Raw genomic sequence first — 27,214 nt, 5'->3', positions numbered from 1 at the left:
CTCAACGTGAACCTCACCCATTTTGAGCTTTATGAATCACAAAACGGGGAGTCAAATGCAGCCAAGACAATGGCGCCCCTGAGGAATGAGCAAATGGATTCCCGGGAAATCAGGGCTTCGGTGTGCCCCCACCCCAATCTCTTCTCCTGTGTGGTGAGAGATAACACTATCCACCCCCCATTCTTTCTCCCCATGAGTCAGAGATTCTGATGGGGATGAACGAGATAATGATTCTTAAGCTCCTTGCTTCTCGGTGTAAGTTGATGTATAAATCCAAGGAAATATGATGAGGCTTAACTCCTTAAAATAATAAGCACTCAGAAGAGAAAACCGCACATTTGTATTTTTAAAGAAAAACTAGAGGCAGGTAAAAAAAAAAAAAAATCTGAGCCCTCCTGATGTAGCCGAGGATTGTGCGCCATTGTCTGTGGGGGTTCCTCCCTCCCTTTCGCACCATTACTCTGTCTCCAGGCCCCTGCGTCAGAGAGAGCCCGTGATGGATGGACGGATGGATGTGCCTTGTCGGGGTGTTTCACCACTATTTCCCTTGGGGCAGTCTGTCTGTTGGCAGAGCACAGCCTCCCGGAAGATGGTATCTCGTGCAAACTCGACAGCTAACAGACAGCTCCTCTCTTTGTGTATTTCCCCAAAGAAGAACTGTCTTAATCTGTTTTTTATATGGCATATTTTATTATAATCCATATATGACTTGCAGGTTCCCAGTCCTCCACCCTGAGCCAAAAAATGCATGAGGAGTCAGAGACTCTGTGAGCCTGTGACATCCAGGCGTTTGCATTTTTAAATGGCCTGGGATTTAATTACTCACTGTGCTCCCATGTTGCACTTTCGGGTTCATCTCGCCCGCATCCTGTTAATGAGCTCAGTGGCTCCAACAACCCAGTGGAAGCTTTGCTCCCAGTGTGTTGGGTGGCAGGCTTGGGGCACCTGTGTCAAAAGCCTGTGGCTTTGATTTCCACCCGAGAGGATGGCTGCCCTGTCCACAGCCCTGGATAGAAGCCACTTCTCTGGCAATGTTTTTTTTTTTTTGTTTTTTTTTTTGCTTTTATTTGTGCATCTTTCTTTCGTTCTTTCTTTCTTTTTCTTTTCTTCTCTTTTCTTTTCTTTTCTTTTTTTTTTAAAGACTTCCTGTGCTTCAATCCTTGTTTGTCTAAGAGGTTTTTTTCTTATTTGGAAACCGATTTGCTTCGGTTTGCACAGAAGCTGTCTCTGGTGTGATGGATCGTGCTGGAAGTCACCCAAGGAGTATCTCTGTTCCCAATTAGAAGTGGAGGCAGCGCTGCTTACGGGGGCCCAGGGAGGCGGCTGGCTTGGGTGACAGCTGCTGCCGCTCTGGAGAGAGTAACGATCCGTGGGTTTATATCCTTGTGTATAAAATCAGGCTAATTTAAAGATGAATTATGTGTGGGTTTTGGACCGTTTTCTTTACGTGTTACATGTGTGATGGCTCTCGTCAGGTTATGTGATCCCCAAATTTGTGCGAGGGTCAAAATGAGTATGCTAATAAAGAATTACTAAGTCCTATCTCTAGATGGAGTGTATTAGAATAAAACAATCAATGAAATCCCTGAGGGCTCAATAGGGAGCATGTCTAGGATGTACGTTGTGCAAGAGCTTGGACCTGTTACCTTGTTTTTCCCTTCACTCTGGGACCTCCTGTGGTCAGGAGCCAGGGAATGTACCCTCTGCCAGTTTGTTGGGAGGGCACTGGTTGGCCTGTCATTCTGACCTTGCAAGCCTTACCCAGAGTGCTTTGAAACCGGGGTTTGCCAGTGGTCAGCTAGAACGCTGGCCTGGAATGGTGCTCAGCTGGGTATGAAGAAGGCCGCATTAAGAGCCATACTTAATGTCCTTCCATGTTTTTGGGAAACAAAATCATAGCCCATGTTCCTTTTAATACTATAAACTATCAACCTGCACGAATATGGTAGCCACTAACCACACGTAGCTACGAAACCCTTGAAATATGGCTAATCTGAATTGAGATGTGCTGTTAAGTATAAAATTAACACCAGACTTTGAAGACTCAACGCAAATCAAAGAATGCGGAAGATTGAATTATTTTTTTTTTATATTTGTTACACACTGAAATGATAATGTTTTGGATGTAGTGGGTTAGAGAAAATATATTGAAATCAGCTGCACCTGTTGCTCTTTGCTTTCTAAAATGTGGCTGCTGGAAAGCCTAAAATTTTGTAAGTAGCTTGCATTTTGTTTCCGTTGGACATTAAAATCAGGATTATTCTAACTTTGATAATAGTTACTTGGAGCATTTACAGGGCCCTTGGACCATCCCACGTTCTTTACATATACGATCGAATTTGGAATGATAAGTTTTGAATAGAAAAACCAAAATCAAAACAAGAATTGATAAGCCTCATTTTCCACTCTGTTTCCACGCTGGGTTTTTTTGTGGCTCTTTCAGAGTTTCCTTAGGCAGTGTATTACCTTGTTTAATTTTCACACCAACCCTATGAAGTACTGTGATCATCCTTATTTAACACATAAGGAAACAGAGACTCGGAGGTCTGAGTCATTAGCCTGTGGTCCCTCAGCTAATACAAGGCAGGGTGGGAGCTTGACGACAGGGGCATCTGAATGCAGAACTTCTGTGTGCCGATCAAATATTTGGTAATTAGGCAAAGAGGATGCCACTAGGTTTCTCCGTGACCCTGGGAAGGGCTCTTTATATTTCTGTGCTACGCTTTCCTCCCGAGGGATTGGCTGCTAAAGGCTATTGGAAGTCCCTTCTGGCTCTTTGCATTTAGGGAGCCCATTTCACTGTTCTCAATTTGGTTCTGTTTTTGCTCTTGGTTCTTTTACTGTGCCCATCTGGTAAATGACCAGAGGACCAAGAGAGTAGACTGAATTATGGAAAAATAGGATGGAGGAGTATTTAGCAGGGGAGGAAGAGGGAGAAGGAGAAGGAGGAAGAGAAGGAAGTTCACAATGGATGGAAAGTTCCGTGTGGGGTCAGTATTGTTGCAGAAGGGGTGAATACCACATGGAAATGTTCATATAGAGCAGAGCCCAGAATCATGACACAGACCTGCCCTCAGCTTCAGCAATGATCTGCCTTTTATTTCGAAATATGAAAACTATGGAGAGAGTTTAGAGATGTAGTGGAAATGCACAAAGGTTTGGAAAAAGGCTCTTCGAGGAAGAACCAAAGAGAGACAAGGTGACGTCTGTACAAGCTAGAGAGTATGTGAATGGATTCTGGAGGCAGATTGGGGTCCAGGCTGGGCTTTGCCCCTTAATAACTATGTGACACTAAACAGGTTCTATACCTCCCTAAGCTGCAGCGTCCTCATCTGTGAAATGGGATAGTAATTGTGCTCACCTCTTGGGTGGGGGTGGGGGTTAAACAATACATAGCAATAACAGCTGCCACAGTTTGAATGTTTACTATGCGCCAAGCACTCTGCATGTACACAAACATGTCAACGCCCACTGAGGCTCATCCTGGGCCTGCAGAATGCTAAATAGGATACATAAAGTGGGGCTCTCTTCATGATCTCCGTGGCCTCTAGGAAGGATCCTTCAGCTGCATTCGTATTCTGCTGTGTGGCTTTCTGTGAAGTTACTTAACTTCTCTGAGCCTCAGGTCACTTGTTTATCAAATGAGATGATTAAAGCAGATGATCTGTAAGGCTTTTTTCCAGCTCTAAAATGCTGTGCAATTCTGGAAATAGGATTTGTTTGGTGCTGAGGAGGCTAAGGGGGATACTAAAGTAGGAACTTCAAATATATATATATATATATATGATTATGATAAATTCGAAGGATGGTAACCAGCTGTTCTCTTTTCACCGAGGACAGGACATGGGGCAACATGCTTTCATTGTTTTGTATCAGACGTTTGGAAGCCTTTTTTTGACTTGGGAGGAAGAGTAGGCTCTGGAGTTGCACGCCCTGAACTCATTAAAGCAGACAGTGGACTGTTTCTCTGACGTTCAGCTTTAACATAACTTCCTCACGTAGGCCTTCCCTGACTCCCGATCGAAAGTAAACCCCCCCCCCCACAGTGTTCTTCCTTCACATTTCCCTCTGTTGTTTCCCCCTATTGCACTTATGACACTTTGTAATTGCATATTTATTTTGCGTGCTGTGTTTAGTGTCTCCTTAGATTGTGAACCACCCAAAAGCCAGGGCCGTCTGCATTTGGTACACCTCCCGCGGGCCTAGTGGTAACACCGTGGTTCTTTGTAAATACTTGTTGAATGAATAGGGATATGGATGACTTTCAGAGGTGGTTGATTTGGTGGTAGTACTTCTTGATGGAGGTGGACCCTTTGCTTGCCTTTTTTTTTGGTAAGAAAAACCCCAAAGATCTTATCTCTCCAGGAACTCTAGACGCTGTTTCTCCTTCCCACCATTTTCTCCCGGGGGGTTGGTTTCTTCAGTTTTGCTGGGATACCGTAGCGCCTCTTTCTTGTGGACTGGTCAGCCTACATCTGGTTCTGAGGAGATGGAAGGGGGTGGGTAGAGTTCCCTCTGAGTCAGAATAAAGCCCAGCAGAGGAGGACTTGATTGTGCTGTTATTTCCATTTTCTCCCCCCGATCCACTCTTCCTCCTGGGGCACTGACCTTTAGCCTCCTTTATCCTGGGAAACTGACCTTGGTATGCCGCATCACTGAGGCTCCCTTGCCTTCTGGCGTCTAGTTGAGGTTGGCCAATGGGAGGGCAGAGGAGGAAGACAAGGATGAAAGAGAGAGGTTGGACTTGGTTCTTTCGCCCATGAGCTCACTGAGGCTGCGAGTCACAGATCTGTCGAGATTCTTGCAAAGGCTCTCCCTCTGTCCCTCCATGAATAGCAGCGGTAATGGCTCCCCACTGGGATGCTTCACCCTTCCATGTTGTTCCCGTGCTCCTGCCCACACCTCTGTCAATAGTTCCTACACTAAACTCTCAATTCCCCCTACACCTAGGCCGTTTGTTCCCCCTGACTATTTTCTCGGGCACCCATCCCTCATATTCCTGTATTCATCTTACCTGATAACAGGATAGGAGCCAAGCCTCTAATTGCCACGGGGGTATGAGGTACAGAATTAGAGGAGATTGGATGAATGTTTTGTAGCAAATCAAAATATGATCACCTATACCTGAGGTTTCGGTTTTTAATTTAACAAAACCAAAACCAAAAATCTTCCTTTGGGTTAAGAGTTTGGGGGACATCTTGAGAAAGGAATTCAGCTTCTTTCTCTTGGTCTCTTCCACACGTAGGGCTGACTCTGGCCGCCACTGCTCAGCGGGCCCTATGACCTCAAGCCCTAGGTAGCCAATCAAACTGTGACGTCTTCAGAAAAAGTGCCCTGGTGTGCAGGCACTGCGGCCCCCATCTATCGATCTGGGGTCTGTTAGGTATCTGTGCTCCCTCTTCTCTTCCCTTGGCTTTAGTGGTCTTTGTATCCCTTGATGAGAACAGCCTCTCTGAGGTTGAAACAGCTTCTTTTTTAAAATTAAAAAAAATATTTTAAAATTTTATTTTAGAGAGAGCACATGTGGAGGAGAGAAGCAGAGGGAGGGAGAGAGAGAGAGAGAGAGAGAGAGAGGAAGAATCTTAAGCAGGTTCTACACTAAGTCAGTGTGGAGCCTGACTCAGGGCTCAATCCCGTGACCCTGGGATCATGACCTGAGCCGAAATCAAGAGTCAGATGCTCAACTGACTGAGCCACCCAGGCGTCCCAGAGTAGCTTCTCATGGAGCAACCTGGAGCTGGGCAGGCAGGGTGGCTGAGGGGAGGTCATGGAGTTGCCAGACAAGACTTGGGGTAGAGGGAGAGAACGGTAAGACTCGAGGCTAATGTTGGTGTATTGCTGTAGAGTTTTCAAAGCACTTCAAGGTAAAGCAACATATTTATGTCCCACAAAACAGCCCTGTGGGGTACTGGGCATTGTTACCCTCACTCTCTAGATGCACCTTGCCCGTAGTCACTGTCCATCTGGAACCATTTCTGTGCTGCCTCTGCTGTCTGTGCGGGTATCGGCAGGGTTGGACTCTGACTCTGGGACTGTGAACAGGAGATGAAAAAGCCGGACCCAACTCCGGTGTTCCTGTTCCACCCAGAGGAGAGAGCGCAGGCTGTCTCTAGCCCTACCCAGAGCTTCTGGTTCCTGCATGCCCTCAGGGCCACCCGCTATCCCTCCTGTCCCTCCTGCTTCTAATGACCTGACCCTTCTTCTCTGTCCTTACTTTTCAGAAGTGGAGCTGCCCCTGAAAAAGGATGGCTTCACCTCAGAAAGCACCACACTGGAAGCCTTGCTCCGTGGTGAGGGTGTGGAGAAGAAGGTGGATGCCAGAGAGGAGGAAAGCATTCAGGAAATACAGGTATTTCCGTGCCCGCTGTGGGGAGTGTGTCCAGAGCGTCACCATTGTGCTTCCAGAACTCTGGCACTGGCTGGGGGTCCTCCTCCCAAACTGCCCCATGGCATTGCTGCTGGGAGACTCGCAAATTCTTTTCTAATTTAACCTGTCCCCCATCCCCCAGAAGAAGTCATTATTCCTCTCCCTTCGTGTCTACTCAAAATATATTTTTTGCTTGCTGTGTGCCAGGCGCCGTGCTGGGTCCTGGGGACACAATGGTGAACCAGATAGAGGGAGTCCTTGCCCCTGGGGAGCAAACAGTCCATAGTTCAGTCTTGAAACCTCGGGGGTCGTCTACACCAGCTTGTCCTGAGTGAGCCCTTGCCCTCCGCTGCCACTTGCTCACACCCTGTACTCAGCTCTAGTCCACAGCACCCTCTCCTCCTTCAAGGCCAGTGTAGGAGTCACCCTTCAGGCAGGGCTGGTGGGTCCTGTCCCTCCCTGTTTGTTTAGCACCCTCTGTTCCCAGCCCTATGGGGCTCTTCCTACTCAAGATTTTAATGGTGCACTCTCACCATTTCTCATTTATCTGCCTTGAATCTCTGGCCTTGAATACAACGGTTGGCACAGAATATTGTAGTAATATTAATTAATATAAATATTAAACAATAGCATTAATAATTAAATATAATTCAATTGTTAAAATCAAATTACATTTATATTAAATGTATATTTTATTATACTTTATATTTTATGTGACACATATTATATATCATATTACATATTTATTAATTGTATATCTAATTTAATGTTTAGTATTTGCATATTAATTCATTGAAGTTATAATTAAAGCAATAACAGTTAAAGTTTTGGTTTGCTTCCTAAGTACCAGCAAGTCAGGGCGTTCCACTGAGTCAGGGACCATGCTGTTGTGTTCACCGTCGTCCCCTTGGGGACTTGCACGTGCCCGGCAGTCAAATCTCAATAAAGATGTAGAACGAAGCAGTGAATTGGCCTCCTTCTCTGCCATCCCGTGTTCAGATGAATGGTCAGGTCTTCTCCATGTCACAACGTGGCTTCTATTGGCTGCCTCCTCTCCTCCTGAGAGTTACAGCCCTAGTAAAAATCCTTAATAGCTGTAACCTCCATGCATCTAATGCCCCTTGGAGTCGTCTGTCACACCCAACGGTCAGTTCATTGGGAATCCTGTGAGCTGTGCCCACAACCCAAATCCAGAGCACAGACTCTTCTTAACAGGTCCCTCTGCTACTGCCCTGGTTCCGGCTGCTGTCATCTCTGGTCTGAAGGGCTCCAATTATTTTCTATTAAAAAAATATGTTTTTAATGTTTATTTATTTTTGAGTGTGAGCAGGGAGGAGCAGAGAGAGAGAGAGGGAGACACAGAATCTGAAGCAGGCTCCAGGCTCTGAGCTGTCAGCACAGAGCCCGATGCGGGGCGTGAACTCATGACCCGTGAGATCATGACCTGAACCCAAGTTGGACGCTCAACCGACCGAGCCACCCGGGTGCCCCTGCAGTTGCTTTCTGAGTGGCGCCCTTGCTAGTGGCTGAGGGGGAACCCTTTAATACCTAAGCTGGATCCTGTTGTTACTGGGCCTGCAAACTTGCACAGGCTCCTGTTGTCCCAGAATAAAAAGTCAAGGCCCCTTACCTCTCCGACTAGGTTGCTTCGCCTTTTCCTTGCTCACTCTGCTGCAGGCACACTGGTGTCTTTTTGCTCCTTCTAGAACACACCAGGCACTCTCTTGCCTCGGGGTTTTTGCTCGGCCCATTTCCTCTGCCTGCAGAGTCCTCTCCCCAGACCTCAGCTGGGCCCTCACCCTCCCCTTCTTCACTTTGTGCTCCTGTCTCTTCTCTATGAAGTTTACCCCAATCACTGTGTGTGCTACCACATCCTGTGTCCTCCCTGCCCCCCAGCGCCCCCGATTCCCTTACTCTGCTTTCTTTTGCTTCTTCTTTTTTTCTTCCCATAGCTTTGATCGCTATCTAACATACTTTGTAATTTGCTGATTTGTTATGTATTGTTTATTTTCTGTTTTCTTCCAATAGAATGTAAACTCAAGGGTGGGATTCTTTGTCTGTCTTGTTCACTAATATATCTGGAGCATGCAAACGGTGCCTAGCACGTAGTAGGTACACAATAAATAATCTCTTGAACGGATGTGCAAGTGAACAGATTCCTGGGAGTCACCCCATCCCCCGTCCTTCCCCTCTCTAACATGTCCTACTTTGCTAGCTGATCTTTCATGCCGAAAGAAAGCTCAGCTTGTGCCAAGCCCTTGTTTAAAAAACTTAGCTGAAACACTTGTTTCCTACTAGGTCAATCCAAAATGATGCGTCTGATCTTCTTGGGGCTCCTCTCTCTGCTCCTAACCTAGTTTTCAGGCTTATTTCCCCTCACTCCTGAGCTCCTCTCTTCTTCAGTCTTCTTCCCTCTGTGCCTGTGGTCATGCTGTATCCTTTATGTGGTGAATTTTTTCTTCTACTCTATGTGTACAAATTCCACCCATCAGTTAGGCTCAGCCCCAATACCACCTACCTCATGAAGCCTTTCTTGATCGCCCCACAGCCAGAGGGATCTCTTCTTGTCACTGACATTTAGGGTGCCTAGTCCTTTCTTGTTTGTTTTTTTCCCTATTCATGTATTCCCCTCTTTCTCCCAGATTTTGGACTTTCAGGTCTTTGAAGTTAAGGTCTGTCACATCTGTATTGTGCAGTTAGCGTTAATTTTACAGAATCAGTGGAAGGGACAGAGCCATTGCCCAGAAGCCCTGATGCTCTAGCGATAGGTAGTCTCACCCTTTCAAGCTGGTTCGGGTTCTTCTCAGGCAGCCTTGGGCCAGTATATGGGTCATCACTGTGGAATTATCATCATCACTAACATCTCCTACGTAAATGGAATGTCTGATATGTGCAGAGGTGGGCTGCCATCTACTGTGCTGGAAGCCAAAACCAGGACCATGAGCCAAATGAGTTTACACATTCTTATTGGCTTTGGTTAGTAAAATAAGGCACATATGTAGTGTATAGACTGTACTTGTTCCATTTTTTTAATTCATTCATTCTACCAAAGTTTATCGAGTGCCTCCTCTAAGCAGGCACTGTGCTAGGTTCTGGGGAGACAGAGAAGCCAAGAGAGACCAGTCCCATCTGTTCACCTTTATATTCTAGTATGATCTATAGACAGAAAACACATAAACAAAGGCAATAATTGCGTTTCAGGATAAATGACCATGAAAAGAACAGAGTCTGAAGATTCAATATGAGAGGAGGGACAGATTCTAGGTAGTGTCCTATGGGAGATAAGAGATTTAACCTCAGTCCTAAGGGATGGGAAGGAGCAAGTGAAGTGAGGCTGTGGGGAGGAGCTTTCTGGGTAGAGGAACGGTGTGTGTGAAGGCCTCGAGATGGGTCTGAGCTTGTAGTTTTTTTTTTTTTTTTTAATTTTTTAACGTTTATTTTTGAGACAGAGAGAGACAGAGCATGAACGGGGGAGGGTCAGAGAGAGGGAGACACAGAATCTGAAACAGGCTCCAGGCTCTGAGCTGTCAGCACAGAGCCCGACGCGGGGCTCGAACTCACGGACCGCGAGATCATGACCTGAGCCGAAGTCGGCCGCTTAACCGACTGAGCCACCCAGGCGCCCCTGAGCTTGTAGTTTTGAAAGAACAGACAGAAGATGCAGAACTCATAGAACTCAATAACAACAACAACAACAAAACCCCCAAACAATTCAATTACAAAATGGTCAGAGGACCTGAACAGATATTTTGCCAAAGAAGACATAGAGATGGCCAACTGAATGGATAAAGAAGATGTGGTATATATACACAATGGAATACTACTCCGCTCTGAAAAAGAATGAAATCTTACCATTTGTGACAACACGGATGGACCTTGAGGACATTATGCTAAGTGAAATAAATCAGAGAAAGACAAACCACACGATTTCCCTTATATGTGGAATCTAAAAAACAGAACAGACAAAACCGAACCAGACTTTTAGATACAGAGAACGGATTGGTGGTTGCCAGAGAATGTCAGATCATGATGTTGTTCACCTGAAACTGATGTAATATTGTAGGTCAAGAAATAAAAAGAAAAACGGGAAAAAACATTTCGACAGAAGGCCTGTGTGGCTTAGAGGACCGTGCCGGTGGGGGGAAGGGCCTAGAATGGAGTAGGAGGGGCCGGCAGGGTCAAACCACTCTGGCTTCTCAGGACATGATTTCATGGGAGTGAAAAAGGAAGCCATTTTAACCAGGGGAGCGAATATGTGTTTCTTCAAGATCCCTCTGGCTACTGCCTGGAAAGGAGACTGGACACGGGGCCGGTGGGGGGAGGGAAATCAGTTAGGAGGCTTTGCAGTGTTCCAGGCCAGAGATAATGGAGTCTTTAAAAGGCATTCCTTCTTCTTTTTTAAACACAACCACAAACCATTGTTATCATCACCGTAAAGACTGTTTAGAGTAACAGGGAGAAAAGTTATTTTAAAATGTGTTTATTTTCCAGATAATGTCCTTGGACAGAGAATGCAAGTATGTTAGTGGGGGATCAGCTGCATCTAAGTTGGATCCCGGCCCTCGACTCCTCTGCACAGGACGCCCCCTCTGCTTCCTGAGCCCTGAATGCGAGCTTTGTTTGTTAGGGACTCCTGGCTCCTCCCTAGTTATGCAGAGAGGCTTCTGGGTGTCGGGGCCACATTGCAGGAAATGCAAACACACTGGGGTGGCTGCTGTCACATCTGAAGCCTGGGGCACAGAATAGGGGTTCTCAAGACACAGGGAGACCAATGGGAAGAGGGAGGGAGAAGTCATTTTACTTCCGGACATCGAGGCCAGGCGGCACTCCTGGAGATTAACTCAGCAGCCTTCAACCAGTGTTTTATCTTCCAACCCTGAGTCCATATTGCAGGTCATAAATCACTTCATAATAAAAAATGAGAGTGGAGTCATATTGTACAAGATGCCAGAGGCAATGACCTTTAAGTACGAGGCACTCGGAACTCGCCATGATTAAATGACTTCAAGACCCGGAAGTTGGCAGGACAGCTGTTTGAACAGCAACAACAGTCATAACAACAACACCTGATATTTACACTGCATCTTTTCACCAAAGTCTGCAGAGCATTTGACTTGTCATTGTCTTGCTTGACTTTCACTTGTGTTCCCACTAATGGTTCAGGGAGCCAAGATGCAGAGAGCCTAGGAGGCTTGCTTGGGACCTGGGCTGATGTTTTCTAGCTATGGGCCACAGGTCGTGTCTAGCAGACAGAGCTGCTTCTCTGTTGGATGGCTGTGGTTGGCCTTGAGAACCCCCATGTGCTGTCAGCTGATGGCTTCCCAAGTAAGCCCAGTAGAGAAGCTGGAGAATTTACTAGATCTGTTTTGATCTAGTAAATTGAGGTGTATTATGTAGACCTTATGTGAACCCCTGTGGTTGGGAGAGAACTCCAACATGAAGGCAGTGGGAGAAGGTACCTGGAAACTCACTCCTGGGCTTCCTGCTTGGAAGACAGGCCAGAGGTGTTGTCCAGGAGGCTACCTGAACAGTGATGGTGAGACCACATGTCAGTGCAGTGTGTGCTGCTTGTAAGCCTTTTCATAGCTTGTGTGATTGTCACGCCATCACAAGCGTGGATGGATGCTGTTATCGTGTATAATATGGTGCCTGCCTTTTTTCTAGCTTCATCTCATACGAGTCTCTCTCTGAGTCACTGAGCTCTAGTCACACTTGCCTCTTTCTGCAACGTGGACAAGCCAAATTCCTCTTCCTCCCTCAGGGAGTTTGCTCATGATGTTCCCTCTGCCCAGAATACTTTCCCTCCCACCGTGCCCTCCATCCCCATTCCCCAGGCTAGTCTTTGCTCATCCTTTACATCTCAGCTCTCTTAGGTCACTTCCTCAGGTAAGCCTCTCCTGACCCTCAGATTAGGTAAAATTCCCTCTAACAGCCTCTCCTAGCAGCTGGCACCTGCCCATCACTGCATTTATGGCAGTAGTAACTATATGGTTATGGTTTTTATTTAAATCTGTTTTCCCTTCACTGTACTGTGGAATCTTTTTAGGGCCAGGCCTGACTGTAGTCATTCTGTGGCTTGTCTAGCATGTAGTACAGCCATGTAGTCAGCACTAGACACATGTTTGTTGATTGAATGAATAAATGAATTCCTATTTTATAATTGGGGAAACCGAGGCACAAAGACATGATGACTTTCCCAAAGTCACACAGTGAGTCCATAAAGAAGCTCCTAGTGCCCCAGACATGGAGTCCAGTGAGCTCCATCCCCCTTTCACTTTGGGGAGCTGGGTCCTCTGTCACAATCTTTCATTTCTCCCCAAAATCTAGAAGTACACATCTTACCTGTCCTCCCCACTCCCAAAGGGAATGAAGTGTTCATGTCTCTACAGGAAGGGTCTACATAATATACCTCAATCTTCAGGCATAGGGCTGAGAAATGAACAGAAAACTCTGGGCTGATGAACCTGACTTGACTTTGGTCTTGGATTCACTGTACGACCTTGGGCAATCAAAACTGCTTTTAGCCTCAGTTTATTCACCTGTAAAATGGGAATTGGATTCTCTGCTGCTATGTGACTCACAGGGCTATTGGAGAGTGATAATTAAATTCATGATCTTTAAGCTTTCGTTACAAGTAATGTGCTTTAATGAAAACCCATTTTTCTTAAAAAAAAAACAATGGACGATTAAGAACAACACATTAATGTCAAATTCTGGTCAGATGAACAGGAAGTTACTTGTTTTCATCAAACAGGGCAGGGTTCCAGAATGGCAGAGAAAGAAGGAACATATTTTCATATTTAGGAACAAAGGAAAATTACATTAAAAAAGTTAAGTTTTGAAAAACATCTTGGGTCCACATAGAGAAGCGCCTCTACCAGAGTATTCTCTTTTTAGAAAATGTTTCTTGGGTAAAAATAGTTGAAAAAAGTCAGTGTTCTGGGAGGATTGGGCTGGAAGGGGCCCAAGGGTTTGAGAGAGTTGTTACCGCCAAGAGCTCAGACTCTGGGCAGCATCTCGGAGGCCCTGCTTCCCAAGCAATGGCAGCGTCTTGTTTTGTTAAAACATAACAACAAAACAGACCCCCCCCCACCCAAATCACCCCCGGATGGCTTTCTCCTTTGCATTTTATTTCTCAACTCTTTTGTTTATTTTCTTGTCTTTTCAGAGGGTTTTGGAAAATGATGAAAATGTAGAAGAAGGAAATGAAGAAGAAGATTTAGAAGAGGATATTCCCAAGCGAAAGAATAGGACCAGAGGACGGGTAAGCTGGAGACGCCATGATGGAGGGAAGAGATAAGGGAGACTAAGGGTGGAAGCACAACTGGTCCCCAGACCCAAAGTCCCACTTCAAGCAGACAAAGCTCGTGTACACGGCCTCCCTTGATGAATACTCAGAGAAGAAAATGCCAGAAGAGCTCTGACCCCTGGTGATAGCCTGTAAGAGTTCAGCCCTTACAGGAGGGAGAGGAAGGGGGTGAAGGTAACCTGAGGGGACAGTGAGGGTCCTGGGAGGGTTGGGGTGGGGTCTGGAGAAGGGTAGAGGATGAGGAGAAAGTGACTTTTGGACCCATTACTTGGTCTTAAAAGAAGGCTGAATTTTCCTATCCCTGGGGCTGCCCCAGAGTGACAAGGTCAGGACACCTGCTTTGGGGTATATTTCACTAGGTGGAGAGTAGAATCATGCTGGGAAAGCGTGGGGGCCGTGAATGGTTTCCAAATGGGTGGGGCATGGGCTTTTGGTGTGGGCCTGGGATGTGGCAAGAGGAGGCCAGGAGCCTGGGAAATGGGCGGATGAAAAATCCAAGGTGGAAGGTATAAGCCTATGGGAGTGGTCCTTGAGGGGAGGGACCCAAGCCTGAGTGGTGCTCTCAGACATGCAGGTTGCTTCTCCAGAGTGCTCGTATCCAAGCCCAGTAGGCTTTTGGTAGTCACCCTCAGGGGTCTGCAAGGGCATCTGAAAATAACCAAGTGACAAGGGACCTCCAAGGATAAGCTTTCTTTCCATCTAGAGAATTGGTCTTCAGTCTTCTGGCTCCTTCAGTCTCTGGACAGGATCCTTACCCCTCCCATGGATAATAGGCTAGTCCTGGGTGCCCTGTGGGTTTGGGTCCCGTGATAATTATGGCAAGCCTCTCTATTCCCGTGCTTCTTGTGCTTTAGTATACATCAAGATCACGAGGGGTGCCTATTGCAATGCACATTCCCAGGACCCTACTCCCAGAAGTTCTGGTTTAGGAGGTCTAGGGTAGGGCCTGGAAAGCTGTATTGTAAGCAAGTTCCTAGGTGAATGGTGCAAACAGTCCAGTTTTGCCCACGTTGAGCTCAGATGCTCTGACTTGCTGACGGGGCTGGAATTTCTCAGGCTGGGCAGGGCAACCCTGTCATGTGTCATGCCTTTTATAGTCGCCAGCCAGCTTCAGTAATGATCTTGTTTTATTTATTCTTTACTCCCATTTGTTGTTGGTTTATATACTTATTTAATTTTTGGGAGAATATGTGAAAGGAAGTCATAGGCATTTTGTCATTTAACCTGCACATACCTCAGAGTATATCTCTAACAAATATCATTATTATACCCAGTACAAATAACAACTACTCTAATATCTACTATCTAGTCCCTGATGATTTCCTCAAAAGTGCCTTTTTACAGTTGGTTTGTTTGAAACATAAGCCTCTTTTGTTCCATACCTCTTCCTTGCTCTACCCCACCGCACACATACATATTTTTTTCTTCTCCACATCATTTATTTGTTGAAAAACTTGGGTGGTTCGTCTTGTAGAATTTCCCACATTCTAGGTTTGGCAGATTGGTGGTATTTAATGTATCCTCTTTATTTTCTGAAAACTGGTGGTTTGATTAGAGACTTGATTAGATTCAGGGTATTTGTGTATGTGTAAATTTTTTTTTGGTGGGGCAAGAATCTTCCCTGTGCTTCTTATTGCATTACATGAGGAGGTACATGTTGTCCAGCTGTTCTGCTCTTGGGGGAAAATGGACCAGTGGATTTGGGTATTGTCAGCCTGATCTCTCCTTAAAAGGTTCCCCATCAAGTTTCCATCTGGTTGCTTCAGCAGCCATGGGTAAACTTGCCTAGACCCATGACTTCACTGGGGGCTACAAAATAGTGAATACCCAATTCCGTCATTGGAGGAGGATTTAGGATTTCTGGGCCTTTTGCAAACTCCAAGAGCTGTGTGCCTCCAGGCTTGCTTCTATCCCTTCCCTCACCCCAAACCAAAGTTCCTTGCGTAGATTGTAGAGAGTGGTCCTCTTCATGTTTTCTCTATTCCCAAGCTAAATCTAGATGATTGAACTCAAAAGCGCATGGATATGAGCTGGGTGTCTCCTCTGTAAGAACGCAGCAGTGACAGCAGCAGTCACTGTGTACTCACCGTGTACTTTCTGGACACTGGGCCATGTGATGAGGCTCTTTACAATGAAAACTTAGAATACTGCCAGTTCCAAGTAAAATGTGCTGTAAATGTCAAATATGCCCCAGATTTTGAACATTTAGTAGGAAAGAATGCAAAGCATCTCATGAATATTTTTCTATTAATATGATAATAGTTTGGATATTGTGGATTAAATAAAATATGTTAGTAACATTAATTGTACCTGTTTTTCTTTTTACTTTTTTTGAAAAATGTGGTTACTAGAAAATTTGAAATGACGTGTGTGGCTCATGTTATATTTCTATTGGCCAGCACTTCTTTCGTTCCCATAAACTGGTATTATTATTCTCAGAGAGATTAAGTAACTTGCTCAAGGTTGTCTAATCTAGTAAAAAAGAAGTCAGGAGGCACCTGGGTGGCTCGGTTGGTGAGTGTCTGACTCTTGATTTCAGCTCAGGTCATGGTCCTAGGGTTGTGGGATCAAGCCCTGCATTGGGCTCGTCACTGAGCATGGAGCCTGCTTGAGATTCTCTCTCTGTCTCTCTGTCTCTCCCTCTTTCCCTCCCTCTACCCCTCTCCCCTGCTTGCGCACACTCTCTCTCTCTAAAAAAAAAAAAAAAATAAGATTTAAAAAAATGAATTTAAAAAAAGTCGGGATTTGAACACAGGTCTGTGCTTTTGCCACTGAGTCATGCCTGGCCCCGTGCCCATAATATGGCCAAAAACCAGCATGTTGAATGAATGACTGAATGATGAGAAAGAAAGGAAAGCTATATTTCAACTTTGTGGGAGTTGAGAGCAGGCTTGAACACAGGGAGCTGGATGGGGCGTAGACTAATTCCAGGCCTACTTGATGCTAGCCATGGGGCCGCTGAAGGGCTCTATGTTGTGCAGTGACACTGTGCACCTGTCACCCATGGTGGAAGCCATGTGATGACCCAGAAGAGTGTGGGTGAACCTGCCTATGCTGGAATAAAAGTGTGAAGCTGCCTCACCCACAGCCTCAGTTAAACTACCCTTTTAAGTGGCATATTCAAGCTGCTGCTGGTTCCTAGAGAGCATTTCTGTTGTGAGGACTGACAGCAGCAAGGCCATACACACACTCAATGTGTGGCTCCTGGACTGCAGCCTCAGGATCACCTGGGAGCTTGTCAAACATGCCAGACCCTGGACTCCACCCTAGATGGACCAAATTAGAGCCTGCACTTTGACAAGATCCCCAGGTGCTCTGTGTGCCCACTGAGGAAGCCAAGGGTAAGGTAGTGATTATAAGAACAGCCTCTGCCTTGTTTGAACCAGGAGTTCAAATCCCAGCTCCACCATTTATTTACTAGACATTGGGTGAAGTAATGTTAACCTCATCATCTTGATAAAATTATGTAAGCACTCTGGGCCTCAGTTTTTCATAATTAAAATGTGAGTAATAATACACAGCCGATTCTGAGTGCTTAATAAAGGCTAGACATTGTTCAGAGGGTGTAAAGGAACAACTCTTGGAGCTTTGGCAATGGAGATACCCTGAGGGGTGAGGGAAATTCAGGCCCAACAATTAATGACTGTGTCTATGGTAACTTTAGCCCAAGAAATGCAAGCTCTTTAAAATTCATGAAATTGCTGGAAGGCATCCACGTGAGTATTATCAATCAGTCAATCAATCAATCAGTAACCATGTATTGATGCACAGTGGTGCAGTCCAATGTTTCTCAAACTGTAATGTGCATACGAAGCACATGGTGATCTTGTTAAAGTGCAAATTCTAACACAGTGGGTCCGGGGGTTGGAGGGGAGGGCTGAGATTTTGAGATTTTGCCTGGTTAACAAGCTCCCAGGTGATGCCAGCTCTGCTGGTCTGAGGGCCACACTTTAAACAGCAAGGATGTGGAGCTATGGTTCTCAGGGTTTTTGGTTTTGTTTTGTTTTTGCAGGGGCGTTTCTCAGGAATTCTTTACTGAAAAATTACTGAGAGCCCCCCAAAGCTATTGTTCTGGTGGTTTATAACCAGTGATACTTACCATACTAGAAATTAAGGCAGAAAAAAATGTTAACCTTCAGAATACACCAGCACACGGAGTGATGACATTATCATGTCAGGTAGCCTCAGGAAAACTCTCACCGTGCACTTGTGAGAGAATTGAGAGTGTAAAGTTTCAAGTAACATTCTAGTGCTATTTGGTACTGTTACGAAAATAGTTTTGATAGCAGAAAGGGTCTCAAAAATCCCAGGGAACCCTGGACCATCACTTGAGAACAACTCTTATAGAGGAACTAGCTCTCTGAGTGTGTGCTAGTCGAGGGTCTTTTAATTGCAAGAAACGCAACAGCTTCGGCAAAAATATGGAGTATTTGAAAAGCTGCTGGGTCATTGCCCCAAATATGAGCAATCTTTGAAGATGCAACCCTTAGGAAGGGCAAGAAAATGGCAGGGACTTAGGACTGGGAAAGAATAAGGAACCCAGGCAGTGGGTGGCCTCTACTTTATTTTTCTACCAAAAGATGATTTCCTGCTTCTCTGTGTGCATGGCTTCCTAGCTCCTGAATAGATGGGTTGCCAGTTCAAGTGTGTGTGCTCACCACTGGAGTCATTTTCCCAGCTCCAAATCCTTTATAGGCAGAATCTGATTGGCCCAGATTAGGTCATGTGACCCCTGAGCCAGCCAATCCACTGTGGCCAGTGGGGCTGGGCTATGTGGTACAATCATGGCTGTCGTGGCTTACCAGTATCTGAATGATGAGGAGTGGAATGGGGTGGACAGTTCTCAGAGAGGGAGGACTGGTTTCTTTTGGACAGTCAGCTTTAAAATTTTAGAGAACAGAGTCTGGAAACCTAGGTCCTGCTCCTTCTACTGACCCTGTGACTGTGGACGAATCATAAACCCTTTTAGAGATGGTTTCATCGAGTGCCAAATGGGAATAATGTTACCCTCTGTAACTCACGCTGTATTGTAGGAATGAATTGAACTAATACATGCGCAAGAGCTTTGGATGCTGTGTGCCCAGCATAGATCTAAGTGTTGGGGGCTCATAATAACGTATGAAATGCCGTCTTTGCTTTTAAGGACCTCGGGATTAAATTGAGGAGAAAATACTAATAGCCATGATACAATTAGAAAACAGCAGGCTTCTGCCTGTGCACTAACGAAATGCAATAAAAGTTCGGAGGAGAGAGAAGAGATCAGCTTGGGCAAGAAGGGGAAATAATTTATCGAGCACTTCCTGTGGACGGGGCGCAATCCCCTGTGGTTTCACACGCTCTTGGCGCAAACGCTCTCAGCAACTCTGCACTAAAGGTGTTTCTGTGCCCATTTTACAGTTGAGAAAATTAAAATTTAGAGAAGTAACTTGTCTAAAGACACATGGCTGGTGTTTAAACCTATGCCTGTCTGACTTTAACGCTGATGCTCTTTTTACGCCTCAATTTGGCGGGAGGAAGGTTCTTGGAGGAGTGGATGTTAGTGGGGCTAAAGCATGGACCAGTGTGGGTGGCAGAGCAGAGGCTGGTCCCTGACAGGGATCAATAAAAACAAAGACAAGGACATAGCATGAGCATGAGGTGAACCTGATGGATTTAGCACCAGGTTGCTGTTGGATGTGTCAGTGGTCTTTAGATGCCAATGAATGAATGAATGAATAAATGACTATGGGCTCTGTCATTTACTCCTTTTGTCTAACTGGTCTGGGGGTCATGCATTTGGATTGGGAAAGGCAGTGCAGAGGTAGGACCCCAGCTGGTGGATTCTTGGAGCAGTTCAGGGGCCCGTTGATGAGCTCCTGGATTAAAATGTGGAATAGAAGGGAAATGCAAAGCCCAAGATGGCCTTGGAGGGAAGAAACCGTAGCACTTGGGTAGAAAGAATGAAGGAGAAGGACTGAAGATGATTGACTCGCTGACTGACTGATTGATTCAGCAAAGGTTTATTAAGTGCGCCTTCAGTGGCTGGCCCTGTGCCAGGTTCTGAGTATAGCGTGGCCCACATAGATGTGTTTTCTATATTCTTGTTGGGGAGACGGAATAATATAATGTCAGACGGTGCTAAGTGCTGGGACCAAACAAAGCAGGGCAGGGAGAGGAGAACGATGGAGTAGGGTGTGAGTGGATATAGGTTGGTGAGGGAGGGCTTCTCTGAGGACGTGACCCCTGAAAAAGACCAGCAGGATTCTGAGTTTCCAAGTTTGGGCGATTCCAGGAGACCCTAGGAGTAACGCTGCCACAGGAAGAGTTCCCTGCACGTGCCCATTTTGCAGTTGAGGAAACCAAGGTGCAAGGAGAGTGTGGAAGTGACCTCGCTGGTCAGCCCTGCAGAGTGAAACCCGACCCTGGCTTTCAGTGGGCCCCTCCCCCTCCTGCTGGCCGTCCCCCAGGAGTGCGCACTGTCCTATCTCCTCCTCTTCTCCCAGGCGGTATTTTTAGTCTCTCAGAGCCCCTTCCCCGCGTCTGCTGCTGGCTTGTCATTCTGCTTCACTTGCTTTCACCTGCTCCAGGCGGCTGTGACAGGGCTGCGGGCTGCACACGTCAAGCTGTCCCTGGCTTCACCGTGGGGGTGTGGGGGGGGTGGCGGCGAGGGCAGCTGAGGGTGACCAGCCTCCGTGTCGTCGTCCTGGGCAGGCAGGGAGGCCTGTCAGTGCCTGGGGGTGACCGCATTACCTCACAGCTCCCTCTTCAGGTCAACTCTGAGTGACGAGGGCCAGGGGAGGGGGCCGCTGGCTGTCGCCCGGCCTTGTGCCCGGATGGGGGGTGGGGAGGCAGAGAGGCAAAGCGGTGGGAGGGAGGGAAGGACAGGGGTGGAATTCTGTAATTTGTTTTGGAGAGAGACAAGCTGAGGCGATGGTGGAGGTGGTAGCTTAGCAGGTGGTGTTGACTGTGAAGTGTGTGTGTTTTTTGAGAGTGTGTGAACATCACAGGCCTGGGGTACAGGCCTTTCCGTTGTGAAATCCCCAGTGAGTGAGAGAGTGTGCGTGCCTGTGTGTGTGTGTGTGTGTGTGTGTGTGTGTGTGTGTCAGCCACAGGCCTTTTGACCCTGAAATCTCCAGGGCCACTTGTCCAGGCCCAGCCCAGGGGACTGCCCTGTTTCCCCCCCGCACCCCAGGTGGCTGCCATGTTTTATTTCTCATCTGCTGCGTCTCCTTCTCTGTCCCCAAAGACCCCAGCAGGCCCTTTCCCTGGTTGGGCGTTTACTGCTACTCATTACCAGAGAATGACCCGGAGGAGGCCAGGGTGCTACCCACGTGACCATGTGGGACTTATAAAGGTTTAAAAATAAACCTTGCCGCGTTCTGTAGCCACCGTCCTGGGGCTGCAGAGTTGCCAGCACCCTCTTGGCTGCTCTCCTCTATCTTTGGAGGTAGAGCTCAGCCCAGCCCCACCCCTGGGTACGCCGACCCTTTCTGGAGGTGGTGGTGGTATCGGGAGTCCAGCCCCAGGAGACTATGAGGCGTCAAGGTCTCTGTCACTGGCTGGAGGCCTGAGGCAGACCACACAGGGAGGCCTCAGCTGAAGCTCACCCCCACAGGGTAGGCCGAGCAGGCCAGAGGGAGCTCCGCGCCATGCCCGGGCTCAAGCCCTAGGCCCAGATGCCAGGCCTGGCTGGCTCTTAAGAGACTTGCAGGGGACAGCGTGCGCCTGGGGTGATGACTGCGGGCACACGGCCTCTGCTCCCGATCTGCCGTCACCCGGTCAGCTGAGGGGAGCGGGGTGGGCATCTCCCTGTGGGGTCGACGAAGCTAGAAGGCTAAGCGGTTGGAGGAGGGGGTCCTTGTGGCAACAGTAGAGTAGGGGGATCGGGCAGATGTAGGCTTTGCAGTCAGACTGTCGTTTCCGGCCTGGCTCCGCACTTGGTAGCTGAGTGACCTTGGGCAAGCTACTTAACGGGCTGCTGCCTCGGCCTCCCGATCTGTAAGACGGAGGTCATAGTAGGACCTCTCTTGGAGTTGTGAACATTTAATGAGATGATATGCGTGACTAGCTGAGTGTTCTGGGGCAAGTTACCTGGGCCTCTCTGGGCCTCAAGTTTCCTGGCCTGTAAAATGGGGTCGGTATTGGTTCAAATGTTGTGAGGAAGATTGATGAGGAAATGTAGGTGCGATGCCCAGGGCCTCACAGAATGTGTGCTCAGGAGCTGTTGTAACCGTTAAGATAACAAGCCTCCTGGTTCCGCCCCCCCCTTGTCTCCCCAGGCCCGTGGCTCTGCAGGTGGCAGGAGGAGGCACGACGCCGCCTCTCAGGAAGACCATGACAAACCTTACGTCTGTGACAGTAAGTACGGCAGATGCCGCCTTCCTGCCCCTGCCCCCAGCACCCCCTTCCCTGTGCTTCCCTGGCTGTCCGCCCCCAGCCTCGGCCTCACTGGCTCCTCCTCTTGGGCCTGCACCCCAGCTCGCATGCCTGCCCAGTCAGCAAAGTCACCACCTCCCGCTGCTGCCACCCGCCCGCCCAGGTGTTTGTGCATGAGGGACAAGCAAGTCAGGGAGGCCTCCTGCCTTTGATGCCGGCCCCCTTTCTCTGGCAGTGCCTCCTTGGTGGCTTTCTTCTGGCTCTCTCTCTCTCTCTCACTCTCTTGGTCTCCTGAAGATTCATCCTCTTTCTTTCTCTGTTTCAGAGACTTACAAACAAAAGCATAACTCAAAGCCCTCCACCAAGGTACTTGGCTCCTCTGGCTTTTCATGTTTCCCTTTAATTTCCTTCTCCCTCTCCCGTCCTAGGTAGGGCGAGTTATGAATCTTTCTCTGACGACGACTTAGCTTAATAAATGGCCCTCGATCCATCTCCAGCCTTTCTTGCTTGCTTCAGAGGCGTCTCTTGGACAAGGACGGCCCAGCTCCTGGGTTTAGGGGGCGCAGACAGAGCTGGGTTGGGGCTGAGGGAGAGCAGGAGCAGGGGCAGCGGGTGTGCCTCCAGGAACCTTCAGCCTTTGGAGGGATGGCCGTCAGCTCGAGAGCTGTTCTCTTTCTCACCCACCAGCGCGCTGGGGGGTGGGTTTAAAATCCTTGCCCTACTTTTCTTCTCACTGGATGGGGTGCCATCCCTCCTTCCACAACAAGGACAGTCCTCGAAGCCACACTCTCTGACCGTCTTCCCCTCCTGTCTTCTCCCCTCCGAGGATGCAGAGCGGTGCCACAGGGGAAGGGCTGCGAGGTGGCTCAGGCAGGGCCCTGGCACGGTGGGTCTTCCAAGGCCGTCCTGCAGTGTCCGCCGTCTCCGTGGAAGCAGAGGGCGAACGGGGGCGAGGGGGCTCAGGGAGCACTTCGGGGGTGGTGTCCTTTTCCTCCCTCTTCACTGGCCTCTTTTGATTTCAAAAAGTTGTTCTGTGCCCGGTGGGGTGACAGCTGGTTGGAGAACATTTTGCTAGAAGAACTCAAACTCCATGACCCCCATTTGGCTGCTTAATACACCGTGCAGATGGCATTGCTGAGACAACTCCTGCAGGTAACATGTCCCTCCCAAAGTGGTTTCTGGTCCAGGATGAGGAGGGAGCAGGGCATGGGGTCTGATGTCTCATGACAGTATCAGGAGGTGCCTGCTTTGGCCTGGGTCTTGCCTCCCAGAAGGGGCTCCGTTTTGTTCTGCTGCATAAAAGCCCGAGCAGGTGAGCCCTGTGGGAAGGGTCCTTCCGACCCTCGTGGAGCAGGCTTCCCAGCTGTCTGGCTGGAGCAGCCCAGCTCTCAAGAATGCCAGCAGCTGCTCTGGGATTGGGGCATTGCCATTCGATTCCTCTCTTCCAAAGCTTTATTTTTGTCATGTGATTGTCTGCTCCCGTAGATGGCGGGGTTACTTTTTGCTCTATCTCTTTCGGCTTTCAGTGGATTCTCAGCCAGTAGTCCCCTGTATTCGCAGACACACCCCGTGTGCCCTTCCTCACCCACCTCTCGGTTTCTCTCTTCACTCTTTGTCTGCCGCCTGCCTCCTGACAGGTCACCTCCGCAGAGCTACCTTGTGGGTGTCCCTCTCGTGCCTGGCTCCCCTCTTTCTGGGTGAGGTGCTTGCATCCTGCCCGTCCCTCCCTACCCCCCCCCCCCCCCCCCCAGCTCCTGTGGCTGTGATTAGGGACTCTCTTGTCATTCGCTGTTTCCTGTTCCCATCTCCACAGTCTCTTCCTCCTTCTGCTTACCCTGTGATGCTTGGGAGGTCTAAACGGAGGCCTGACGTTGGCTTTCTGGAAGTCTCAGCAGCTGATTCCTTGGCTCTGCCCACACAGGCGCTGCCTCCCTTTTCCTCCCTCAACGGACCAACATCCACTGTAGATTGCCCTTCTCTCTTCTGGCCCTCTTAGGAAATTGTGTGGCAGCTTGGTGATTAATAGACTTTATTTTTATCTGGTGCCCTTCAGACAAGTGATCCTTTGGGATAGGAGTGACCTTTAGAGAGGTCACGAGGCCCACCCTCTACCCCCGAACTGAGCAAGGAATGCTTTTAATAATCTCTAATGCCTCCTAAGTAGAGAGGTGTCTGGTCACCTCCTTGAGTGTCCCCAGGGATGGTGTTACGATAAGCTACCCTTTCTTCCATGATTCCAACTGTGCTCTGAATGATTGTTTTTCCTTAATAGGAGCTAATTTTTTTTTTTTACTCCTGTAGGCTCCCTTATCTTTTGTGCATCTTTTCCCAACAAAGAGGCACACTGAACATTTTGTCTATTCTGGAGGCTCTTTTAACATCCCCTTGTCTTTTTGGTTTATCCGGGGTCACATCCCATAACCTCTGTGATGGCCTGCTTTAAATTCCTTCCCAGATTTACATTTAAGCTCAGGGTTCCCACTGGAAGTAACACCAAGGCCAAGCGGCTCAGAGAGTAACAGACACATTTCCTTGTTTATTTTACACATCGGCTCTTAATACAGTTCTCTTAATGTGTAGAGAACAGAAGTACTTGGCCACCCCATTGCCACACGACTTCCCATGCAGTGCCTGTCCTGACCCCTGTGCTGATGCCTCTCCAGGTGCGTGCTCTTTTCTACTTAATGCATCCGATTATTCCTTCTTCCATAGATCACTCTACATTTAGCCCTATTGAGTCTCAATAAAGAGATACAGTAATATGTGACTTCATTACACAAGATTTGATAAAGGCAAATTTAAAGACATTGCCCCGTGGTTGAATTCCATTCTTCACAGATTCGCCATCCCTGCTATTTTTGTGTTGTCTGTGGGGATTTGCGTGAGCCGGCCTCCATCTTTCGAATTATGTATGAAGATATTAGGCCACCTTGTACCCCACCACCTCTTTCTGGGTTTATGTGGGGGTAGTAGGAGCTATCTTTCAGATGTGATTACCTTTAACCCTGAATGGTTTATATTCCTAAATGTAGTTGTCCTATTATGTTCCTGGTCCAAGTATCCCTTTCCCGATGCGTGGCTGAAATGTTATCTTAGCTGCTAACTTCAGGTGATAGATAGTTTGCCTGTTCCTTTCATTCAGCCACTGAATTTATTCCATCTCAGAGAAATACTCAATCATCTGAACATAATTTATTTTTTACCCAATCCGTGGCATGTGTGTATGTGAATGCTTCATTTTCCAGCAAGTAACCAATCCCTATTAATTATCCTGAAAGTTCACCAAGCTTAAGGATTGTGGTTCTGTTTCTTCCCTTTCAGTGTCTTGCCAAAGAAAAGTGTTCATTACTCACAAACAGAGCAACTGAATATGACTTTGTGGGGAAGGCTGTCAGTGTTTGTCAAAGCATGGACCTGGGCCATTTGCACAGAGAGAACCTAGACACTTATTAAAATGTGATTCCCGGGCCTCATACCAGACCCCCTCCATCAGAACCATGGGGAGCAGACCCAAGAACCTGCATTTTTTTGACAGCTTCTCAGGGGATATTTCTGAATATTGACTTTTGACAGTGACTGGTCTACTTCATTCACATTCAAAGGCTTCTGGCCTCCGTCTGCTCAGCTCTTTTATTATTCCCTGCTTTTTGCATCTGAAAGTTCTAGAGTCTTCAGGAATTTTCCAGGTCAAGTGCCATAGGCTCACTTCACTGTTTTAGTTGGTCTCTTTAGAATCTTTCCTTTCCTGTTTTTATTCCCACCACCACCCCCCCCCCCCCCACATTGATCTAAAACTCAGCAGTCCCATATAAAGCTCAGCAATCCAGCACTTGGCTTTAATTTACTTAATAGCTTTAAATCCTAACAGTATCATTAGCCCCCTTTTAGAGGTGCGATGATGACTGGAGACAGACATATGAAAGCAATCCTTGGGTCGGGCTACCGGGATGTTCTAAATGTTTATCTCTTCTCTCCCCAACTGCTCCCTACCCTGAATTTTCTGTTAGCATCACTGGAGCTGACTCCAGATGAGACCCACTTTTCCATTGTCTATGTTCAAGAAACCTCATAGGAGAGAAGATGGTGGTGATGGGACGATAATCAGGGGGAGAGAGGGAGACCATTTGTCTCTAAGCATCAGCCATTTAGGGAGGAGCAAAGCACCCATTTACCCCTTTGCTGGGCACAGTGGAAGCAAGCTGTGAAGTTTTTTTTTCCCCCAGTTTTTAAAATATTTTTTTAAAAAATTAACTTTATTTTACTGCGGTAAGAATACTTAACATCTATCCTCTTAATAAATTATTAAGTGTACAATATATATTGCTGAGTCTAGGTATAATGTTGTACAGCAGATCTGAAAGGCTTATTCATCATGCTTGACTGAAACTTCATGCCCATTGGTTAGCAATTCCCTAACTCCCCTTCTGCACCAGCCCCTGGCAACCATCATTCCACTCTTTGATGCTATGAATTGGACTGTTTTGGATACCTCGTGTAAGTGGAATCAGGCAGTATTTGTCTTGCTGTGACTGGCTTATTTCCCTTAGCATAATGTCCTCAAGATGCATTCATGTTATTGCATATTGAGGGATTCCCTCTTTTTTCAAGATGAATACTATTCCATTGTGTGTATCTACCAAATTTTCTTTATCAGTTCATCTGTTAATGGACATTTAGGTTGTTTTCACATCTTGGCCATTGTGAATGGTGCTGCAGTCAACGTAGGGGTGCTAATATTTGAGATCCTGATTTCAGTTCTTTTGGATGCATACCCAGAAGTGGGGTTGCTGGATCCTGTGGTAATTCTATTTTTACTCTTTTTGAGGAACCTTAATACTTATTTTCCAGAGCAGCTGCACCATTTTGCATTCCCACCAACCATATACAAGGGTTCCAGTTTCTCCACATCCTTGCCAACACCTACTTTTGTCCCCAGTTTTTCTGATCACAGTGTTAACTCTTGCTAATGGTGCTTACAGTGTGTAGGGCATTGTGCTAAGCTCGTTACATATGTTGTCTCTATAAATCCTCACAGTAACCTTGAGAGGGAGGGACAGTTGACCTTGATCTGCTGTGAAGAAGCTGGGGCTCAGAGAGGTGAAGGGACTTGTCCAAGGTCGCCCAGCTGGTTCATGCTGAAGCTGGTTCGTGAATCCTGGCTTCTTCAGCTCCGGAGCTGACAT

At 47.3% G+C, this 27,214-nt stretch overlaps 1 protein-coding gene and 1 long non-coding RNA gene across 8 annotated transcripts in view; one reads left to right on the top strand and one right to left on the bottom strand.

Annotated features, from left to right (window-relative positions):
- DPF3 (double PHD fingers 3) overlaps window positions 1–27,214 on the top strand; it is a 293,080-nt gene that overhangs the window by 177,811 nt on the left and 88,055 nt on the right. For all 7 annotated transcript variants that reach the window (XR_008417252.1, XM_053889564.1, XM_053889561.1 and 4 more), the window contains exons 4-6: window positions 6,222–6,349; window positions 13,536–13,631; window positions 21,935–22,013. Coding sequence is in view for 6 of the 7 variants with exons in the window: in XM_053889564.1 (XP_053745539.1) it covers window positions 6,222–6,349; window positions 13,536–13,631; window positions 21,935–22,013 (303 nt within the window). In the remaining variant the exon portion in view is untranslated. The remainder of the gene's footprint in view (window positions 1–6,221; window positions 6,350–13,535; window positions 13,632–21,934; window positions 22,014–27,214) is intronic.
- On the bottom strand, window positions 7,031–8,167 carry LOC128773031 (uncharacterized). The gene is made up of 2 exons (XR_008417253.1): window positions 7,998–8,167; window positions 7,031–7,647 (listed from the first exon to the last, which is right to left on the bottom strand). It is a non-coding gene; the product is annotated as an uncharacterized LOC128773031 (long non-coding RNA).

The sequence above is a fragment of the Panthera pardus genome, unplaced genomic scaffold, assembly GCF_024362965.1.
Source record: "Panthera pardus isolate Hobbes unplaced genomic scaffold, ASM2436296v1 HiC_scaffold_24, whole genome shotgun sequence".
NCBI classification, from domain to species: Eukaryota; Metazoa; Chordata; class Mammalia; order Carnivora; family Felidae; genus Panthera; species Panthera pardus.
The sequence above is the reverse complement of the archived record's forward strand: the minus strand, read 5'-3'. Positions and strand labels throughout refer to the sequence as shown.